This window comes from Heliangelus exortis, chromosome 10 (assembly GCF_036169615.1).
Source record: "Heliangelus exortis chromosome 10, bHelExo1.hap1, whole genome shotgun sequence".
NCBI lineage: Eukaryota > Metazoa > Chordata > Aves > Apodiformes > Trochilidae > Heliangelus > Heliangelus exortis.
The window spans coordinates 8,446,993-8,469,033 of record NC_092431.1 but is presented as its reverse complement, the minus strand read 5'-3'; the positions used below and the strand labels follow the sequence as shown (position 1 = coordinate 8,469,033).

The 22,041-nt window shown below is 35.7% G+C and overlaps 1 protein-coding gene across 8 annotated transcripts in view; it reads right to left on the bottom strand.

Moving 5' to 3' along the window:
* The window catches only part of RGS12 (regulator of G protein signaling 12), an 80,441-nt gene that overhangs the window by 13,385 nt on the left and 45,015 nt on the right, over positions 1-22,041 (bottom strand). For 5 of the 8 annotated variants that reach the window (XM_071753380.1, XM_071753379.1, XM_071753382.1 and 2 more), the window contains 12 exons: positions 19,663-19,832; positions 17,317-17,409; positions 16,071-16,214; positions 11,106-11,285; positions 9,717-9,870; positions 8,746-8,822; positions 6,384-6,584; positions 5,644-5,717; positions 3,500-3,626; positions 2,471-2,567; positions 925-1,001; positions 285-438 (listed from right to left, as the gene is read on the bottom strand). In XM_071753380.1, the coding sequence (XP_071609481.1) occupies positions 285-438; positions 925-1,001; positions 2,471-2,567; positions 3,500-3,626; positions 5,644-5,717; positions 6,384-6,584; positions 8,746-8,822; positions 9,717-9,870; positions 11,106-11,285; positions 16,071-16,214; positions 17,317-17,409; positions 19,663-19,832 (1,548 nt within the window). The remainder of the gene's footprint in view (positions 1-284; positions 439-924; positions 1,002-2,470; positions 2,568-3,499; positions 3,627-5,643; positions 5,718-6,383; positions 6,585-8,745; positions 8,823-9,716; positions 9,871-11,105; positions 11,286-16,070; positions 16,215-17,316; positions 17,410-19,662; positions 19,833-22,041) is intronic. The other 3 variants (XM_071753381.1, XM_071753384.1, XM_071753385.1) reach the window with 2 other exon arrangements.

Sequence of the window (22,041 nt, the reverse complement as noted above, 5' to 3'; positions counted from 1 at the left end):
CTGCAACTGAGTGACTAATTCCCTTTTTTTCTCAGAATTAGGTAGCTTTCACTTCCAAAAATCCCAAGAGGGACCTACATTTATGTTTAGGTATTCTTAAAAATTTACCTTCAAGCTTCAAAAACTTTACAATTCAAACACAGCATCAAACAAAGATATAAGATTCATGACTATGATATTCACAATGCAGTATTAAAATCATGGTACCTTTTCCTACACATATACAAAATTCTCGTTTTTCTAAGACTACTTACGTTAATACGTAAACTATAAGGTTCACATACCCTCTGCTTCATCCAAATTTATTTTCTGACATTTTTTTTTTCCAATCTTTGCAATAGTGTCTTCTCTCTTTGCCAGCCGGCCTTCCCTAGCATTTTTTCCGTTTTCGCCTTTCATTTTGATAGAATTAGACTTTCCTAGAGTTCTTCCCTCTCCCTGCATTAGAAGGAAAGTTAAGGTACTACTTATATTTAGGCTGTATCGTTGTGTACATAACATGGCCTAAGTGAATAAAAAAGTTATTTTGAAAACACATTTCTCTAACAATAAACGTTTTAGTTTAATCTTAGTTATTGCATAGAATACTTGCCATAGTGGTTCCCAAAAGTGTGTAAACAAATACAATATTCTTTACTCTGAAGAATTCAAATTACAGAATGTGCCTTTGAATTTATAGATAAGCCAAAGAGACATGAAACAACAAATACAACACAGTGAAAGACATTTGATTCATCATGAAGACAAAGTTCTCACAAATAAATACTGTTGTCAGTGAAAGGCTATCAGATGAATTATAGCTATACTCAATCTAGTTACATAACTTGGATGATTCAGAACCATGGATGAATTCAGCCTTTAGTACTGAATTCCAAAAGGAAACAAAGATGATGTGAGGGACAAAAATCATTGCAGAAGACTTACAGTACATACTTGCATTCTTGAAGTAGTTACAGTTGCATACTGCTTTACTGATGCACCTTTTTGTTTATCTGTAAAGACTGAACATAAACATATCTTCTATAACTGCAAATTGATAATTTTTAGAAAAAAGTAATATTTAAGCAACAATGATGAACAAAACAATGTTTTGCTTTACAATTTCTCAAGTATGTACTCAGAAAATAGTGAGCACAGCTGATATCCCTGCCACTTTTTCAGTCAAAACCTACCAAAAGCCCCCTCTCACCTTCAAATTTTCTTAATACTAGCCAGTATAAAGATTATGAAGCTTCATTTGAGTTGTCCTGTTTTTTCAGATGACTTAAAACAAACACCTTTTAAGATCTCAGATAATAATTCGATTTCCAATTCTCAAATTTAGAATTTTAACAAGAAAAAAAAAAAATCAGGAGAGAAGACCATTTAAAGGTCATGTTCAATTTTTTCCAACCTGTGTCATACATCAGCTGGTTTCTACACATTGCCCTGTCCTCTCCTTCTATACCTCTAACTTAACAAATGGCTGCTTCAAATTACATCTGCCTACAACAAATACACTAACTGAGGACTGAGTGATCTAAATGATCCTCTATGATTTCTGCTTTAATAGGAGTTGTTTGGAAATAGGATTACAGTTTTACTTGTAATCCTTAAACTAATTATCTGTGATGGTATTGATATATAGATTGATACATTCTTTTCAAAATGACAATTTGTTCTGTTTCCTAGAAAAATGGCAAATCTGATTCTACTCCATAAATACCTCCACTTTTACTCCCCTAGTTTCCTCAAAATGATCTTTGATCCAAGTCAATTAAAATTACCCACATCTAATTTTGCTTTTAAAACTAAATCTTCTTTATCTATATAAAGGTCTCCTAATGAAACCAAACCTTTACTTTTAAGATTGCTTACATTAACGTAGTTAATTTAATGAGCATACTAATCACGCCAGAAGACTGCCAGCTGTTCAGTTGCTCACCTTCTATTTTTCAAATTATTTTGTCCAAGGAAATCAGATATTGTGTTCTTTTTAGTATTATCTCTAGAAATCATCACTTAAAACTGGAGATGTAGACTTTACTACTTTCTCATGTTAAAGAAGCAGGTTATCTCAGCAGGATATATAGCTGCTGCACAAACTGCATCTGTTTTACTTATACAAAATATTTCTTATTAAATAATTGCCAAATTCACAGAAGTTACTTGGCATTTTATTATTATTATTATTAGGCATTGTGTCCCTAAACATGCATGTGAGTCTATGGCTGTATGCAAGTAAAATACTTAAGCACTGCTACTGCAAAATTTCTTGCAAAATGGTAAGATACTTGGTACCAACAGATGCATTTAATGTTCAATCTTAAAAAATGCATTCATTTTTAGCTAAATTGAATATATGCTACATGTGACATGTCCAAATCTAATCACATATACCTCATCTTTGCATTAACAAAAGCAACTAACCACAGTCAGGGTTCTAGAAACTGATTTGACATGATAAATAAAAGCACTTATACCAACTTACCTCTACCCTTTGTTGGCTCTTTTTCATCTAGAACAACCCTCTGACCATCCAGATTAGATATAGGGACACCAAGATCAAGTGGCTCCTGTTCACCATTCTAAAGTCGGATCACAGTTTGTATATAATAGAGAAAATGCTGTTTTCAGAACAAATTTATGCAGTCTGACATTTCTTGAAGGAAAACGAGCTAAGCATTTTTATGATTCAGAGCAGGCTCAATAAATCTTTCTTCTACCATTCTAAAAAATGTTTATTCCACCGGTGCAAAACTACCTTGATTACAATGAGTGTAACTCATTTATGTGAGGAGAATGGTATTTGGGGAAAAGAAAACACAAGGAGAAGAAAGATCATCCCAGTTTCAAGGATGTGCAATTACTCTATGAACACTACTGTGAGTGTTCAGCAAATCGCTTTTAGAGGAAGGCTGAGGTTATTTTATATTCTTAAGTGGTTGCACTTTGCTAATTTTGTAATTTTATTAAATGACGTTATCTATAAAAACATGTTTTTCAGTTATATTAAAAACATGAACTGATTCAACCAGGACAGCGTTCATTCTAGAAATACCCCAGATGTATCTTTCCATTCCTTAATATTCCATTATATTAGAAGTGAGAAAATGCTGGCCAAGTGTTTAGTAGTAAAAAAGTTGAATCATCTGCTTCTACAGAAATTTTCTGCAAGAAGATTTGAGGCAACTTTCATGACTCTTAGCATAATGGAACAATGGCTTTCCCTGGCTCGTAATGGGAAAGGTTGAGCTCTGGAAGAAGGTAAATTCAGGCTCTAATATTCAGGATGTTGCACTTATTCTGAAGGAGAATATAAACCAGATGCAGACTAAAGCTTTGAGGTAGTTACTATTCAGCATAATGGTTATGATTACTATGTATTTTCATCTCAACATGTAGTTAAATACAGATTTCAATGCCTAATTATAAGGATAGGAGTAATTTCAGGTACTATCATACGTGCTTCTCCAGACAAAAAAATATTGCGGCTTGAACTACATCAAAGGATACTTACCAGTCTTGCCACAAGTTCATTAAGATTTAAACCATATTTTGCAACCACAGGCCTTAAGACCTCTGTTACTGGTTTGGTGGGTTTAGCCTTTAAACCAACTGACCGATTGATTGGAACAAGATCCAGCCTGAAACAAAGAAGTTTTAACATTTAGCACGAAATATTCTAGTAAACAAAATTTACAAAATATACAAAATTCTCCTTCAGCAATGTTCTACTAGTTTACTTCTAGTGACTCTTGATCTGTGCCCTGATACCTCCATAATTACCACATTTGACCATAATGGCACTACAGTACGATAACAAGGGGAGGCTTATTACTGAACAATACTTCCAGAAGAAATGTACAATGTCAAAAGAAATCAAAATTATTGTTGATTTTGTCAGTCATGACTAAATGTAAAATCCATCTTTTCTCTCACACAAATTACTGACATATGAGATGCTTAATCTTACTGTCTTTTCACACAAGAAACCTGACTAACCAAAACTTTGTCTTTCACATTGTCTTTGAATGCAACAGCTAATAAATAGAAATTATCAATTTTAATCATTAACTGGCAATTGACATGGAAGTGGAAGACATTCAGATAACCAAGTAGTATCCACATAGTATGTCTTCTGTCTGAAAATATTCCAGATAATTGAGTATTTTTGCTTAGTGTCTACCCACAGAAGGAAATAATGTAGAGCATTTTTGCACTTTAATTAACACACAAGTAGCATATGGTACTGCCTACTTGAAGTTCCTTTTTAATTTGAAAACTCAATAAACTCACACCTAACAAAAGACTGCTCAATCACAATTTCAGATTTGAATATGCTATACCACATTCACTAATCTGAACTACCCTTAAATAGAAACTATAGCTACTTCCTAAAGGAAAATAATATAAAGCCAAAATGAACAATGCCTGACAAAATAAATCTTAGTCATTTGAAAAGTGCAGCTCAATAATGTATCACAAATATTCAAAACATTTTGTTGAAATAATTATTTCAGGAGGTTTTAGGAACATTAAAATATTTTCTGGCATTTTGGGTAAAAATAGAATGATTATTTAGAAAAAGACCTCGACAATACTAAATACATAATGTACTGAAATATGTTCTAACCATATTAAAAACAATAATATGGCACTGACCTAATTAAGACTCAGAGCTATAAATCTATACTCAGATGAATAAATATTATACCATTAATATTACTGTAATCTGCCAGTAAGGCACAGAATTACAGATGTAGCTGAATGGGAACACAGAATCAGTAAATATATCCACTTAATCTTAAAGGACTTTTTTTTTTTTTTTTTAATATGGCATTCAGGATAAGAGTAGGAGACTTGAAGTTCAATTTCTATCTCACTGATGCTGCTTCAAGCTACTAACAAGGCTCTCCCTGATGCTGAAGGTCCATCTGGCCTACAGTTCTGTCCTATATACTTGTTCACAACTGCTTCAGCTTGAGCAGTTAGACATCATAATAATTAAAAGTCCCTGAACTGGAATATTGGTATCAAAATCCCATTTGTATCCAAGAGAGCAATCCAGAAAGCTTCCTCTTGCAGCATTTAAATCTTGCTAGGGGCTGTTCTAATCAGTTGGAAATGTTGCTGTAGGTCTGTGTTTTTCTCCCTTATCTGAGCTACTTTTTAGAGGTACCCCAATCTCATCAGTATCTGTATAAGAAGAACTTAACAGTTGGCTCTAAACCAAAGGATTTCAGTGCCCAAACATAGGCAGGATATATAATTCAGGTGCCTGTGTAACTCAGAGAATGTCCATGCTAAACGTATACCTCTTGCCTAAGTGTTAGTGTAAACGAAAGTAAAAATGGAATTTTACTTCAAAAAAACCTCAAACTGTGGGCTAACTACAGGATGTGAAAGCCAATTATTTTCATTTACAAACATTAGGGTTCCTGTTTCTTCTGATTTGCCTGTACAATGAATGGGACTCCCTAATGCTGGATTCCAGATTGCAGACAAAGATGTTGTATTGCATGGCCACCTGTATTTATCACTGGAGTCAGACAATTTTTTCTGCATTAACAACTGTTTTGCTGCATAGGTAACTGACAGTATACTTCCAAATAGGAAAATGGAAAATGAAAATGCCAGAAGAACACAGTAGTTTTGACTTACCTAAATAAAGTGCGTTTTTCTAAACGTAGATCCCGAGACTCCAGGATGCTGCTGTCTTGGTGCAATACAAGTGGCTACAGAGCACATGTCAAGAACAAAAAGAAAGACAGGAAATTAATTTTTAAATATGAAAGAAAAAAAAAATCTGAGTGGTTAAAAAAAATTTTCAGGTAGCTCAACAAATTAATATAGGTAGAGTATGCACTCTGGCAGGTGATTAAACTGTATTTTATTTTGGCTGGTTGTGAGACAACAAGCAAACTTCAACTTTCACTCAGCAGGTATTTAGGTAATCAGTGTTTTAAAACAAGCCTATATTCATCTTAAATCATGCATTACATAGAATGATTCACCAGAGAATATGGCAATTTAATATCCATTAAAAGATTTAAAAGAACAGGTATACAGCTATGCAAATTTGTTTATTTTTGTCATTGTAATCATCTAGATTCGTCATAAGCATGAATGGAAGAAAATAAATGTTTCACATCAATAGCTTCTCTTTGAATTGAAGATACTTCTGCTGGAGCAAGAGCACTTTTCTGTTTTTCTCTAATGTAACCAATCCCAGTACTCTGCCAGTTCTGGTTTCACTAAAATTCTCCTTCAATTACCTAGTATTGCCAATGTAAAACTATAGGTAAAGCCAGGAGATACACATTAGTATTGGGAGAATGCAGTTCCTTATTGGTAAAATGAGTATGAAAATGCTTTAAGAAAAGCAGAGGAATATGCAATACCTTATCACCTCCAACTAAAAACAGGTCCACTGCTGCAATGTTAATGCCATGTTTCTCACAGAGCCCAGACAGCACCTCTTTGATAGAAAATCCAGATTTGACAGCCATTTTGCTTGATGAACCATCTGGAAGGTTTATACAGCAGTATTTGGGGGACTTCTCTTTATCTGGTACAAATGCAGGCAATCGAGAGGGTTCAGACTTTATAAGAGAAAGAAAGAAAAATCAGTGCCCAATAGGAAAATTAGGAACATGAATAAACTTTCATAGTTTGCCCAAAGCAAACGAAGCCAAGAAGTGTAATTTCTACCATGTTCCAAGTTTAGAAATCATTCCAAATAACACAAATAGCAGATAAACTTAAATCCTGAAAAAAAAGCCACAGCTGTTTAGGTAAAGCTAACAGCATTACATAAATCCAAATGTATTTCAAGATTTCAAGAACAGATTCAAGTTTTAGACAGTGTGTGTGTAAAACAAGATCTTCAAACTATAGAACAGAAATGACAATCACAAAGTGTAATAAGTAAGTAAAATCTTATTTAACTTCCAAATACTAAGTATCTATACTGACAATGACCTGCTGATGTAAAAATTACTGTTGGCACATTAGGAAAAAAAATTTTAAATAAATAGGAACCCATTTAAACACAAGGTTCCTCAAATTTCCTCTTTTTTTTAACATAATCTGAACATCATACATACAAATACCCCACAGAAAAATTAATACTTTAAAAATAATTCACTTTTTTTTTTTATTAAAGAGAAAAAAAGTACAATGTTATGGATTAAGGCTAAAGGGCATGGCATTGACCTTTATTCTAGAGTAACAGTAGACTAATAATACTGCTATGAAACATTAGAAGTTAGGTTTTTTTAACAGAAAAGCTCACTTAAAAGGACACTAAAAAAAAAATTATTTCAACAGTCTTTTAGAGTACTCATCGTGCTTTTTCTCTTCTCTACCTTGGTGCTTCTCATCCAAATCACAGTAACTTCCTGACTTAGTCAGTTAGAGTGGGAGAAAAAAGAGGAGTTGCTGCTTTAAGGAGGCTTTGCATTTTTTGTTTTTAAGACAAGAGTTTTCTGCAACAGAGGTAAACATGTCTTTGTCATGCCTGCTTCCCTGATGAATACTTGCAGCATAGGCAAAATTACATAATTTCTAGTATCTGGTCTACTAGAGGGATACCAAGACTACAAAATAATTCCCATTTTTATATTCTTTCTTCATATCAATGTAGTTAAAATAAATTCATATTACATTGATTTTCTATTATTAATACTGTTTTGATTTTGTGTTTTATTAGTTTAACACTGCAAATGCATATCTTGACTGCAAGAAATCAGTGTCTTCACTGAATATATAGAATCACAGAATCATGGCACCATTTTGGTTGAAAAAGATCTTTAACACTGAGTCCAACTTTCAACCTGATGCTGGCAACTCCACTAGTAAACCATGTTCCTACACACCACACCACATCTTTTAAATACCTCCAGGGATGGGGGCTCAACCACTTCCCTGGGCAGCCTGTTCCAATGCTTGACAACCCCTTCAGTGAAGAAATTTGTCCTAATATCCAATCTACACCTTGCCTGGCACAACTTGAGGCCATTCCCCAGGTCTTGTTACCTGGGGAAAGAACTTGACCTGCACCTCACTACATCTCCTTCCAGGTAGCTGTAGAGAGCAGTAAGGTTTCCCTTCAGCCTTTCTGCAGGCTAAACAACCCCAGTTCCTTCAGTGGCTCCTTGCAAAACCTGTGCTCTAGACCCTTCATGAGCTTCACTGCCCATCTCTAGACACCCTCCAGCACCTCAATGTCCTTCTTGTAGTGAGGGGCCCAAAACTGAACAGTACCTGAGGAACACAATATTTTCCTACATACTGTGACAAAATCACATTGTTTGCAAGGAAATTCTCTTTTCTCAAAATTTAGAAACAGAGTTAAGTTGTAATGGCAAGTTGTAATTCACAACTTTAAAAGAAGCAGAGAGGAAAGAAGCATGACAAGCACTGGTACCACAGAAATCAGCCTTAACACAGACTACGTAGAGATCAAGTAGAGGGAAAACTGTTAACATGTATGTTGAGAACACAATCTCAAAGCTCTGGTAGGCAGAAAAACTTTTTTATAGAAAACTACAGTACCTCACTTTGAAAGGCAAACTTTTATTCTGAGGTTAAGAAAGAAAAGATGCATAGGCTATCTGTTGCAAGGACAAAATAAGAAGCATTATATAAAAAGACCCTTTCTCAAGGTATTACTTCAAATAAATTACTTCACTCTACTTAGAAAACTAGTAAATTCACTGTTTTCACTGCTTCCCCACTTCATTATGTAGAGCCAGGCATTACCAAGTCAAGACTAGCAGTGGATGACATGGAGCCTTGTGATTCCCGTCTGTATGATAATCCATTGGACTGAAGAGAATCTGTTCACAAAAAGATGACAAAAAAGTGCAAGCTTAATGTTACAAAACTAAAATCTAAGACAATTACCAGCCACTTTCAGAAGTTTACGCCTATAATCTTAGCAAATGCCTCTGATGCCTTTTCACATGAGTATACTGAGAACACTTTAACCATATGACCTTGTGGGTCTGGGCCTTCACTAGAAACCAGAGAAGAAAGCACAGCAACAATATGGTGCTTCAATGTAATTTATCTTTTCTTTTTAACTTGATGCAATGAGGTAAAGCAAAACCTTCATCTCTTCATCTACAGGCTACATCAGGTGATTTCATAGGGTGATTTCATAGTTTCCATAAACTCTCAGAAACAGTTAATCAATAAAGCAGCAAATTTCAAAGGCTTTCACAACTCTAACTCTTCTTTTTTCATTTTAGTCAGAAAAAGTGGAAACAGGTGTTCAAAAATGAACATACCTGTGTAGTACTAATAAAACAAAAGCAGGATAACATGGAGGAATTTTTAAACAGCTGTAACTATAGCACTATTTGCATGCTCAGCTCCTGAACTTCTCTGTAAAGAGTTGAAGTTATCTTGCTATGAAAACAATAGCTCTCTGCTTGAAAAAGCAATTGCTAGCACATAGAAATGCAGAGTCTACTATAAAGCAGGGAAAAAAAGCCTCTTGGGAGTCAATAAAAACAAATTTATATATCTTTATACTTTTGTCTACTTATTTGTAGATCTGTTTCCATAAAAATTTCAGTGATAGTAGCCACTCTATACCCTCCTGACTTACAAGTTGCTTCTCCCTCTGTCATACCAAAGGTTGCACTTAGATACAAACTAAACATGATGGGATTAATGAAATCTGCTGCTGAAACAACTTTGCATCAAAGTAGAATGTGAATACTCACCATTTGGATAATCACCATTTTCTCTTCTCTTCTGTGATTTTCCCAAACTCTTACTTCTTGACCATGAGAAAAATGTTCCCCTTTTTTTCTTCTCAGTGTCCTCCTCCCCCGACTCTTCATTTAAAGATCTTCCTGACTTTGATTTACCACTTAACTATCACCAAAACACAATTAAAACATGGTTGGATCACAGTTATAAGTACATTCTCTAAAATAAACCCTCCCACACCTCTTCCCAAAATGATAGTGTGACAGTCAGGTTAGCTGTTGTCTTTACCCCACTCACAAGTGCATATGCCAGCAATCCTCTCAGCAGTAGAAATCAAAAAAAGAAAAAAAAAATACCCCAGTGAAAACAAAAATAAATACATAGATGGAAATGTGCTAGTTGGTATGGAGTACAAAAACAGGAGTTGGAAACAATCCACCAAGAGCTCCTGCAAACATGAAAAAACTCTTCATCACTAATTACTAAGATAATGTTGAAAGGCCGTTTGCCTTGCTTTTAAAACACAGAATTTAATTTCCATATTTCAGATATTTTTCCTAGGCTAGGCTGGAACTCAAACTGTATTTAAAGACAATGATAAAGTATCGTGTAACATTTACAAGTCTAATCAAAGTATTTAGTGGTGCTGAAGAATAAAAACAGCAGGAATGTCTGATATTAAAATAAACTTGCTTTTAACAAGCTACAATTCTTGTTAGATTATTAAAATCATTCCTTAAAATGCTAGTTTTAAAAAGGCTCCTCACCATAAAAATACATAATAGCAGATGGGCCAATGTGTAGTGACTGACATGAAAAAAGCCAAGTTATAATTTACACATACAGTTATGTAATACTATGGTGGTATTATTTACATGAAGAAAAATGAACTCAATAATATTAAATCACTAAGACTACTGGTCTCATTTTTAAGCAACTGTGTCTGTTTTACACAGAGTTATCTTAATTCAGTAGGGGCTAAAAACTTTTAAACACTATCTTCTGTAAAGACGAGTCAGATTAATTGAAGCCATATCCAACTTCTGATCAAATGTCTGCTCTCAGCAAAGGTTAAAATACCACATATTAATTCCTGTATTAAATCAAAACAAGTTCCTGAACTGATGCATTAAAATAATCCTAATTTTTTATTTGTACACATATATTTAAATAACAATAAATGTTTAAAATTATGTTAGGAAGTTAATAGGTAGCAATCTGATTCAAAGATATGGATTTGAAAAATAAGTATTTTCGTAAGTACATAAAAACTTTGTAATTACACTTACTGGTACCAATAAACAAACATTCTAATTGATTTTTAGATACTTTTTATCTTCTAAAGAACTTGAAAAACATAATTTAAAACAGTTTTTAGATAAGTGCAATACAAAAGTAACCTTTTTTGGTGTTGAGATATTGGACTTCTCAGAACTGATACTGTGCTTAGAAGTGGGGCTGCTGGGAACACGCTGAGGATCAGGAAGAGGACGACCTTCTACTTCAGCTAAGATGCATTCTTGGTAAAGAGGGGATTTGAGAAAACGAGTGTAGCTATCAAACTTCATCAAGTTAAATATCTGCAAATAAAATGCAATGGATAATGGTTACAGAAGCTTAAAACATTAAGAAAAGGAAGCTGCTAAGCAACATCCAACTCCCACAAAATTTAGGCTGTAAACTGCAGTAGACATAACAGTTTAAAACTACACCAGCTTTAAGTGAAACATAATTTGATGTATTCTCTTAGCACATCTTTAGGAAAATGCTAAGATTTGTGCAAAGTGCATGAGAAGCTGAGATGCTGTAGAGCCTTGACAACACCACCCTCACAGCTCTCATTCACTGCTTTTATGCTGTTGAACATTCTGTAAGAAGCATGTAGCAACCTAGCCATGCTAGGTTAAATATATTTTTTTTAAGATTATTACATCAGCACCGTGTATGACAGGATTAAATTATGCAAGTAAGTTTTAAGGTAGCTGTGAACAAGAAAAAAGTTCATGGTCTAAAACTCATGAATATGACATAATCACAATTTGCAATAGTCTGTAATGATGCAAGATACACAAGGTCAATTACTGACATGGGGAGGAGCAGAGAGTCCTTTACAATACTGTACAACATTCCTGTGCCAAATCATAAGGGGAAAGAGAGATCAATATCTCTGGAAGATTCAATAATGAAGGTGCTGTAAAATCAAGACATTGAGAAAGAACAGTTTCCATCAAATGGCTGCTCTGGGCAAGATCAACATTACTCTTTATCCACGTAAGAGGGAAGCAGCTGTACACCAGGCCTGGAGCAAATGCCTGAGTCTAAATTTAATGAAGAAAAGGAAAATAAGGTCTTTCTTAAATGCTAAACAGAAGGTTTGACATTCTTGTTCCACCTTTGCAAACTGTTAGTTTTAAGTGAATTCACACCTTTATATCTTCTTTAGCGATTCACCTGATCTAAAAAAACAGTATGAAAAAAACAGTATGAGTGCTGCCTTCTTGGGACATGACAAATTACCTACAAGCAAAGCACAGTATGCACAACCCATGAATCTACAGGGAAGTCCATCACTTGCTGCAGATGGAAACAACTTTTCAGATGATGCAGAGCTACCCTTCTCAGCAAGCATCAGCCCAAAGCTTTTCTGACAAACCTACTGAAATCTGACTTCACCATTCTTGCCCCATATACTCCCATTCCTTCTTAGGTGCCTTCTGTTGCGTTTGTTGGGCCCTGTAACAAACTCTTTTTTGTATAGTAAATTATGGAAAAAATATATTTGTAGGGTTAGCTTCCCCAGCTTAACATGCTGAAACAGCTCAGCACAAGACTGATGTGCTCTCGTGCAGCATCAAAGATACAATCTGCAATCAGTGATTCTTCCCACCTGAAAACTTGCTCACAAATCTCTCTCACACACAGACTATGCAAAATACAATCCTTCTCTGACCACAGGCAGGGACACTGGCAAAAATCAAAAAGTTAACTAGTTTCAGAGCTCATGTAGTCTTCAGGCCAAGGCTCAATGAATTGTTCAGTGTCCACAATGCACACAGCTTTGAAACATTTCTTGAGTTCTGCTGAATTCCAAGAAAAATACCACAGTGTATTGCCAAAACAGAGTAGAAATGCACAAAGTAGAAATTAAAAGAAATCAAAATGCCTCAGTCTCGGGGACTCACAGAGGCCCTGCTGATACACAGTTATTGGAGGAAAACATTAAGTAAAGTCTGCGCACAATAACAGGAAAACAAGCTCAGAAACTGAAAAACCTGAAATAACAAATACAAAAAATAAAAAACCTGTTCACAGGGTTTTTGAAGAAAATTAAAACTTCGAGTCTACACTCCTGAATAAATCACAGTATTTTAAAGCTAAAAGCAATTTGTCCCTCAAAAATATAAGATGTGATTCTACAGCACAGATAACACAAATACCTCAAATGTAATACATTTTCAAGATGATAAGATGACAGATTGGCCCTTCCACAAAATCCAGCACCAAAAGAAGATGAAATTCTTATTCCCTTTTGGGCATGAAGAATAAAGAAAAATATTGCAGAGAACTAAGAAACAAGAGGAGAGTTACTGCAGAGTTGAAGTGTGCTGATTAAATATACTTAATATAGCAAAAACATTCCAACCTTTTAATTTTCCTGGACAGTGATGACAGCTTAACTAATTTACCTTGAGCTCATCATCACCTGCCCTACTGTGTTGCTAGCCCACACTAGCCCACACCAATTTCCTATATTTAGCATTATTATCATATTAATTTACACATGTTAATAACTTCTGCTTATTTGGAAAAACCTATCAGAAACTATTTCCTGTTCTTACAAATAAAAAAGCATAAAAGCATTAAATTATTATAAAAGTATAACTTGAACTTTATACATAAAAAAGGGCAGAAAAACTTGCACCCATTTACACAACTCTACGTGAAGGAAATGATATTTTGTTCTTATTTTAGTACTTTAGGTGACCGACGCTCAAACATGGTGATGGAAACAATCAAAATGCTTGTTCTTATTTTACTACAAGAATCAGTGAAATTCTAAACAGGTATCTGACTGCATCAAAAAGAGCATGGCCAGCAAGTCAAGGGAGGTGACTCTGCCTCTCTGCTCTGGCAAGACCTCACCTGCAAAACTGTGTTCAGTTCTGAAGCCCCCAAAAGGAAGGACATGGAGCTCTTGGAGTGAGTCCAGAGGAGGGGCACAAAGATGAACAGAGGGCTGGAGCAGCTCTCCTGTGAAGACAGGCTGAGAGAACTGTTCAACCTGGAGAAGAGAGGGCTCCAAGAAGACCTTACAGCAGCCTTCCAGTACCAAAAGTGGGCCTATAAGAAAGCTGGGGAGGGACTTTTCACAAGGGTTTGTAGCATGAAGACAAAGAGCAATGGTTTTAAGCTGGAAGAGGGTAGATTTATGTTAGACATAAGAAGAAATTCCTTTGTGTAAGGCTGGTAAGACACTGGAAGATGTTTCCCAAGAAGGTTGTGAATGCCTTATCCTGGAAGTGCCCAAGACCAGGTTGGATGAGGCTTTGAGTGACCTGGTCTAGTGGAAGGTGTCCCTGCCCATTCAGGGAAATTGGAACTGGGTGATCTTTGAGGTCCCTTCCAACCAAATCCATTCTATGATTCTCTGATTTTGTCTGCATCTACAGTCACATTATTGCCACCTCTAACAACGGACACAAGGGCAAATTTATGAGGCTATGGACAGAAAGCAACTTCCAGCAATGTTCCCAACAGGCTGTACAAGAGAGGTAAGAGCCCCAGTCATGCTTTCCAAGGCACCTTTCCACAAACACTTCTGCAGCTCCACTGCAGCCTTACAGCAACACTCCGTATTCCCCAGCACCATATAACACTGACCACCACCACAGATCAGCACTTCTGCACTCCATATGCTCAGTGCTGGAACCTAAAAAATCTTGTGAAAGACCACAAATGCAGACCCTTCACATTATTAAGATAGTTTCACCACACTGAGCTGAACTTTGAAAATCTATAGGTGTGCTGCAATAACTACAGGTAACCAACAGTTGTGTTCCTGAGGTCAGGCCACCCACCAGGACCACAAACTGACCTCCTGCAAACCACCACTCAGTGAAACCAAAATATTAAAGGCCTGCAAGGCAGCTGATTACCCAACACCAACCTCAACCACATACACCACTAGTTCCTTAGCTGGCACACCTAGCTCTGAGGCTGCTTACTCTGGCAGAAAATAATTCTCCTCCTGGTTTAACATATTTTTCAGAGAGAGAAACTGACTGAGACATCTGGCAGGAGAACTACAGCAGCATTGATAATGTAAGAGAACAGGTAGCCCTTCAACTTAAGGACTGAAATTTTTCAGAGGATGAAAACTTGCACCTTCACAGCCAACAGACTCATAAGAACACCATCTGCTCCACCAAAAAAACTGGGAAAGGATGAAGAGCAATTCAGGCATGGGCCACCTAAAGCCAAGAAGAATGCATGAAAAAACCTCTGGGAACATCATGGGTGGTAATTCCCTTAGGATTCTTGGTAGGTGTATGGGGGTAGCTGTAATGCCAGAAGCTACAAGGCCAGCAGTTGCACCTACCTTCCTATCTCCAGTCTGCAGATGGAGGAGGATATTATACTCATCTGCTCTTATACCACCAAAGCATGAAATTGGAGGTTGCACAAAGACTAAGATTGTGACCTGCTTCATTTATGCAGTTAGAGCTATATCCTTGATTCCTACATAACATGATTTCAAAATTCATTCTACTAATAAATTATTAGGGTAGGAGTTACCAAAGAAGAAACTTAAATTCTATAGAAAATGTGAAATGTATCCTGTTGTTACATAACTGTTCTGAACATCAAAAATTATTTAAAACACATCCACTACAGAGGTCTTCAGACAAAGAGAGTTTTAACAAGCTCTTTGACAGTTCTATTAAAGCACAAGGGAAGGACTCCTTCAATAGAACAGACAAGTTGTCAAACCACTTCAGCCAAAATCAGACACAATTTGTGTACACAACTGCCCATTAAATAAGCAACCAGATGCAATATATATATTGCATAAATATATACAATGCTGTTGCACCACATGGCATTATGTACTTGGAAGAAGCCTTTACTTCAGAAACAGTATTTTTTAGGCTATTTTTTAGCTAATGTCAATTTTCCAAATATATGCAAATGTACATACAGCCTCTTTCTACTTTGCTAACAGAATCTGTGATCTTAAATTCTCTGCCTTTTTATGCACAGCAAAACAAAAGCACGTGACACTAAACTTCCAGATTTTAAGGTAGATTTTAAAGAGATTAAAAGATAAGACATAGATGTAAAACAGTCATGTTTTCTACACTTACCTGAAGCTGCTGTTCCTTGAACATATCTGGATGTGGAGAATTGAGAATATCATCTGCCAACTGTGCCTGGCTATCAATATTAACTGGAGTTGTAGCTTTGCTACATAGGAATTTACTGAAGATCTCCCGAGCTCTGTAAGAAAGCTATAGAAAAGAAATGCTAAATTTAAGTTTGCTTTGCAAACATATTTTTACATCAGTATTTTTTACATGAGTATTTATATCACACAAAAATATACAGCCACTCCACTTCCCTTAATATATAAGCATTTTTCATTTAAAAGCTTTTGTTAGTTTTAGGCATATAAATAAGAGTTTTTCCTTTAAGATTTCAAAAAGTTACCATCAAAATAAAATTTAATCAAACTATGGAATTAATAAAGGTGAAGCACATCAAACGCAATCTTACAGAGCAAAATAGATTTATTTTAGATCTTTTACATAACAGATACTATTTTTAAAAATCCTTTAAGCTTCAATTTCTAGAAGTTAAGAAAGGAAACATATATGTTAATATTTACTGTTTAAAACATTCATGCTCTGTTTTTAAGTTGTTTATTTTGAAACACCTACATCTTGGAAATAATTGAAAACCCACAAAACTGATCTCAAGCCCTTAAGTGCAGTGTACAGAAAATACAGTATTTGAAGATGAAAGACAGTGGGGAAAATCTCATTGGTCCACAAAAGAGCAAAGAGGGATGTGCAAAATGAATTTGTTTCCACAGTGTAAACCTGAACAGATTTGTCTGTGGTGTCAAAAAAGAAATGCTACCAACCTGCACAAAATTCAAAGTTCACCAAAACTGCCTGACCACCATTGGACTGTCTTTAAAAAGATGAGATGCAGATTCTCACAATTTGTGAATAAACACAACTACAGCAGCAAGTATATCTGTTATAAACACATTATCTTGGCTAGTGGAGGCTGACAGAGCACAACAGACTCATTCTCACCTCTCCTTGACATGCCGAACTAACTTGCTTGGCACACACTTGCACTGGGAATTGCAGGTAGCCATTTATCAACATCTGGTTTATCTTTGCTGCTTTTTACAGAGCTACCTCTGCACTTCACTGCAGTCTACATATATTCAACACCTTAAACTAGGGATAGAACTTTCAGGAGATTGAGGAAATTATACACATTAAAAAGACAAGCACAGCTCCAATAACTTCAATGATCTTGAAGAAATAACAATTTTTAGTATGCAACACCACATATTCAAATACAGAATTGACCTACCTCTTTTTTATCATGTGCAGGTACATGGTTAAAATATTCACAGGCCTGCCAAAATAAAATATTTTCTTCACTAAATTCTTTCCGTAGAAAATCCTAGGGGAAAAAAACCAACAACAAATGAGTAAATAAATGTGTGAAAGAAAAGAAGTTACTTGCCATTTCAAACAACATATTTATAATGCTTGCTAAGTTTACATAACAGTAACATTTCAATCAGTCTCACAGTTCAGTTTTCTTCAAAAGTAAAAATCAGTGCATGTCTAATACATGCCCAGGATTTCTCTTCTTTCTCATTTCTTTTTAATTGTATACAGCTGAGAATAGTAACAAGTAACAGCCTTCACAGTTCACCAGTCACCACTTCACCAGTCACACTGGCATCACTCAAGCTTCCTTAAGAGATAAACCCATTTTGGAAAGTAGGCCAAGAGGAATCTTCACAGAAATAATTAAAAATTACTTGTGCTTTTAAGTATACACCAAGTTTAGAGAATCCAACTGTAAGAAACAAGCTGAGATACACTATAGTATAACGAGTCTAAATTCACTACCAAGCTCTCAACTTGGAGAAAAAGTTTTTCACATACCTAACCTGAAACATCAAAGTCAGAGAGTAGTCAGAGGACATTTCTGCATTTTACATGCAATTACAGATTACAAGACAATCAAATCAGCAAGCAGGAACTGAAACCCAACTGGCTGCTTCCCCACTCAGCATCTTCACTACAAAATCTAGTCTGTCCCCTGCTTGCTTGCTTTCTGGCCACAGAATTTGGGCACAGCTGGCTGTACAACACCTCAGCTTCAGCAGGAAGACTGAGGGGTGCCATTGGAACATTACAGAGCCCACCAGTTGTCACACGTGGACGGAAAGCTGGAGTTGTTGGTTTGAACCCCTTGAGGAGGGAGCTTGTAATCAGGTGTCTCACTTCCTAGATGACTGCTCTGTGATCAGCAAACTATTATGCAAAATAGCAGTATTTGCAAAACATGCAAGATCTTTTCTTCTCACAGAGTTATTCCTGCTCTGTGACAAAGCTGTCCTCAGGAAAGGTCTTTGCATGCTGAATCCCAAATGCACCAAGATGCTCAGTATGGATTGGAAATCAATTGCCAGTGCTCCATTGTTATTCAATACTGGCAGAAATCTATCTTTTGGATAGTTATAGGTGACTCCCTTCTCAGTCCATGGGCCTTCTAAGCTTCCTTTTGAAAGAACGTTAATATAGCACTTAAAAAGGTTTCTTTTTAGGCACCGTGACTTCTTTATGGCAGCTTTTAAGGCTTACTTGCTCAAGTGTACAGAAGTTTACTGCCGACTTAATGAGAAAAAAGAAACTGTCAGTAGCACACTACATAATTTTTCAGGTGGATTCTAACATAAGATCATTCTGTGTCAATATATAAGCAGAAACATTAGTAATTCAGGTTATTCTACTAAGAAAAATGGAAAGACAGAAAATGTAACATCCAGGATATATTATGTCATATGCATCTTCACCATTTCCTCAAACAGGTGTTCACTGCTAATGTCAGGTTTTGGGTCCCCACAGTATTAAGCATGGATGTTTGCCAATTAATATTTTTATATTTTAATGCACTTTTGTATCAAATAAAGGAATCCAATAACCTAGATCTCTTATAGCATAGGTTTGCTTACATCCTGTTTGCAAAAAATTTCTTGGAAAGCACAAACTGTCCTGTGATTCCAACTCTGCAACAGGCTTTCACTGCACCAGTGCAAAGTGTATAAAACTCTATTTTCTTACACGTAAAACAGATGATACTACCTATAACTTCAAAAATGTGCTGTGAAGAAGCTTAATTTATGCTTTGCAAATACTCAACACTACTCCTGTAAGCTACAGCTTTAAGCAGTGCTGTTAGCTACCTTAATTGCTTCCAAAAAGAATTTCTTAAAACATTTTGAAGCAATCACTGCAAAAACTTTCTGCGGCTTCCAACACTTCAGCAGGCAAACATTAATACCTTACCAGTTTATAGGAAACTACTGCCTCTTTTTTTTTTCAAAGGCTGCAGATATAAATATAACCAAATTCAAGTATTTTAGAAAATTGGAAAGCTTTCTAGTCAGATACATTAAAAAGTACAGCCTATATTTTTATCTGAAACTTTTGCTATCCAGAAATATATGCGTATTACTATGAACTCTCCTTCAAATGCAAACTATTTTAAACTTAGGAAGATGCTCAGATAACTGCGTAACAACTCCTGTCTCGAGTCCTAGGTAAGGACAGTGTCAAGAAAGAAAAAACAGAACACAGAAAAACAACTGCAGCAGTATCAGAAATCTTGAAAGGCCTCTTGCCATCCCTCAAAACTTACTGAAAAATATTTAACACCAACAGGATCCTGAAGAAGGCGTTCAAATGACACAGCCCAGCTTGCAACTCTCCTCTCTCGAAGTCGTCGGCAGCTCTGGACACTGGGAAGACTGGCATTGCTACTGAGGCTATTTTCACTGATGCAGTCTTTTAAATCAGTACTATTTAGCTCTGTTAAAAAAATAAATTTAACGATAAAATATTTTTATTTTATTTTGCTTTTACTCTTCAGCATTCGTTACTTGATTTGTCACACTTCCTGCTCAAACTGACAGTAGTGCAGACTTCAACACATCCCTCCTCTTTTATCAGGAGGACCTGTATACAAAAAGGAACCTCAGTCCTGTCTCAGTTTTCTTCTTTTCCACTGTAAAGAAAATTAAATGAGTCTCAAAGACAAATTAGAAAGAACCCATAGAGTTTCTAGGAAAACAAAACCTTGTGTGGCAGCATGACTGTAAAAATTTCAAATATTAACTCCAGATCATCTTTGTCATGTATCAATTAACAAAGTATGCACAAAAATTCACAAAGAAGAGACCACTTGTTCACATAAGTGGAAAGAAGAAAGAAATGGCTGCTCTAAGTAAAAGATAGAACTGTGTACAACATGGTCCTGTTGACAAACTTTTCATTTATTTGCTGCATGCTTCTTTGCAAATCACAACTCTCGATCTCTCAGTTTACACAAATGTAAAATTGGTATAGTACTCAGAGATGACACCCACTTAACAGAGGTGATATGAGGCTTAATTAATTATGAAGAAACAACTAAATAAAGCCCTGAGATACCTGCTTGGATCTTGTAACAGCCCCTGCTTTAAGCAGGAGGTTGTATTAGAGATGGCAAACTGAAGAAACTCTGTGAAGGGATAAAAAAACACAGACATTCAATTCTTTGAAAAATTAGCCATAATGTGAGAAAATAATGTCTTTATACATAGATTCTATTTTAATAATTCTATGCCAAATGGGAAAGTAAACATACAGCTTGTTATTAATGTAAACTGAGAAAACTGAGTTTAAAACCAGTAAGGAGTGACCTGTTCTTCACAGAGACAATTTTATTTTCCTCAGATAACCTGGACTAACCAAAATGAGGAGCAGTTTCACCAAAATTACTACTCATTAAGTTCTCCCTTTTGGTTATATGTATTTTAAGGCACTTTGCATTTCCAAATTCTGTGTTACAAATGTTACTGTTCCTCCCTGGAAGTACAGACTTTGAAAAAAAGGATCACTCCAAGATAATTATAAACAGAAGAAAAAGCCATATAGGTAGTTATAAAGATAAGAGAAATTAAGGAAAAACAGTTCTGAAATTTCATTTTTAAATGTACTCTCTAGCTAGAAATACTTAATATGTAACAGTTAACTGCTGCATATTTCTGCAAGCAAATCTATTATTTACAACAACAATAAGACAAAATAAGAAAAAGTTAGAATAGGGATGAATGAAAATGTACCTTTATATTTTCAAGAAGGATAATATTGAAGAACCATAATAACACATCAGGTATTTAAATATTTTCTTTGCCTAATCATCATATTAATCAAAGCTTAATATCAAATTAATCAAAAACACTCAGCAAAATTCCACATTTTCTTATGAGAAACATTTCTTTACTTTTTCCTTTAAGACATATGAAAAAGCATAACCAAGTCAACTGTTAGTTTCATTAGAAAATATGTCAGCACAGTGAAAGAAACTAATGTGAAACTGATGAGTTTTGTACCTGAAGGTATTAACTGATGTATTTTGCTTTAACTTTGCAGGTGGATATATTTTATTTTACAGTTCAGGATATAAATAGACACCCACTTCTTCATATATCTGGAAGAGTTTCAGATACTGCTTCACTCCTAGAGGGTTCAATCCCCAGTGCTCTCCAGTGACGTTTGCTGGGAACTTCCTAGTTCCTTTCAGACAAAATCAGCAAGGCAAACAAACATCCCACATACCAAACCAATTAAACCAACTTGGCTGACAGGGGGAAATGAGGGAGTAGCCACACAAAGCACTCAACATTTAACTCCAGGAGTCACAGCACCCCAGGACTCAGGAAGTATTGCAAAATGGTAGTCACAGGCAGGTCAGCTTCATCTCTCTTCCTCCCTCATTCTATCCGTCCATCCATCCACCCAACTGGGGGCTGCTCAGTTTCCCTCTGGCAGGCAGAAAAGCCAACCTGCAATTAGTATCTCAGCATTTACACCACTGGGTGATTACTAACTACCTTTAATTGCTACCAGTGGCTCACTCCTCCAGCCTGTCAGAGTTACACTTGCTCAGAACTACACTGCCTTCTCTCTGAGATGTTCTGGTGGATTTTATTCAGCTAGTTTAGTTGTTGGGATTTTTTTCTGAAGTAGTTATTTT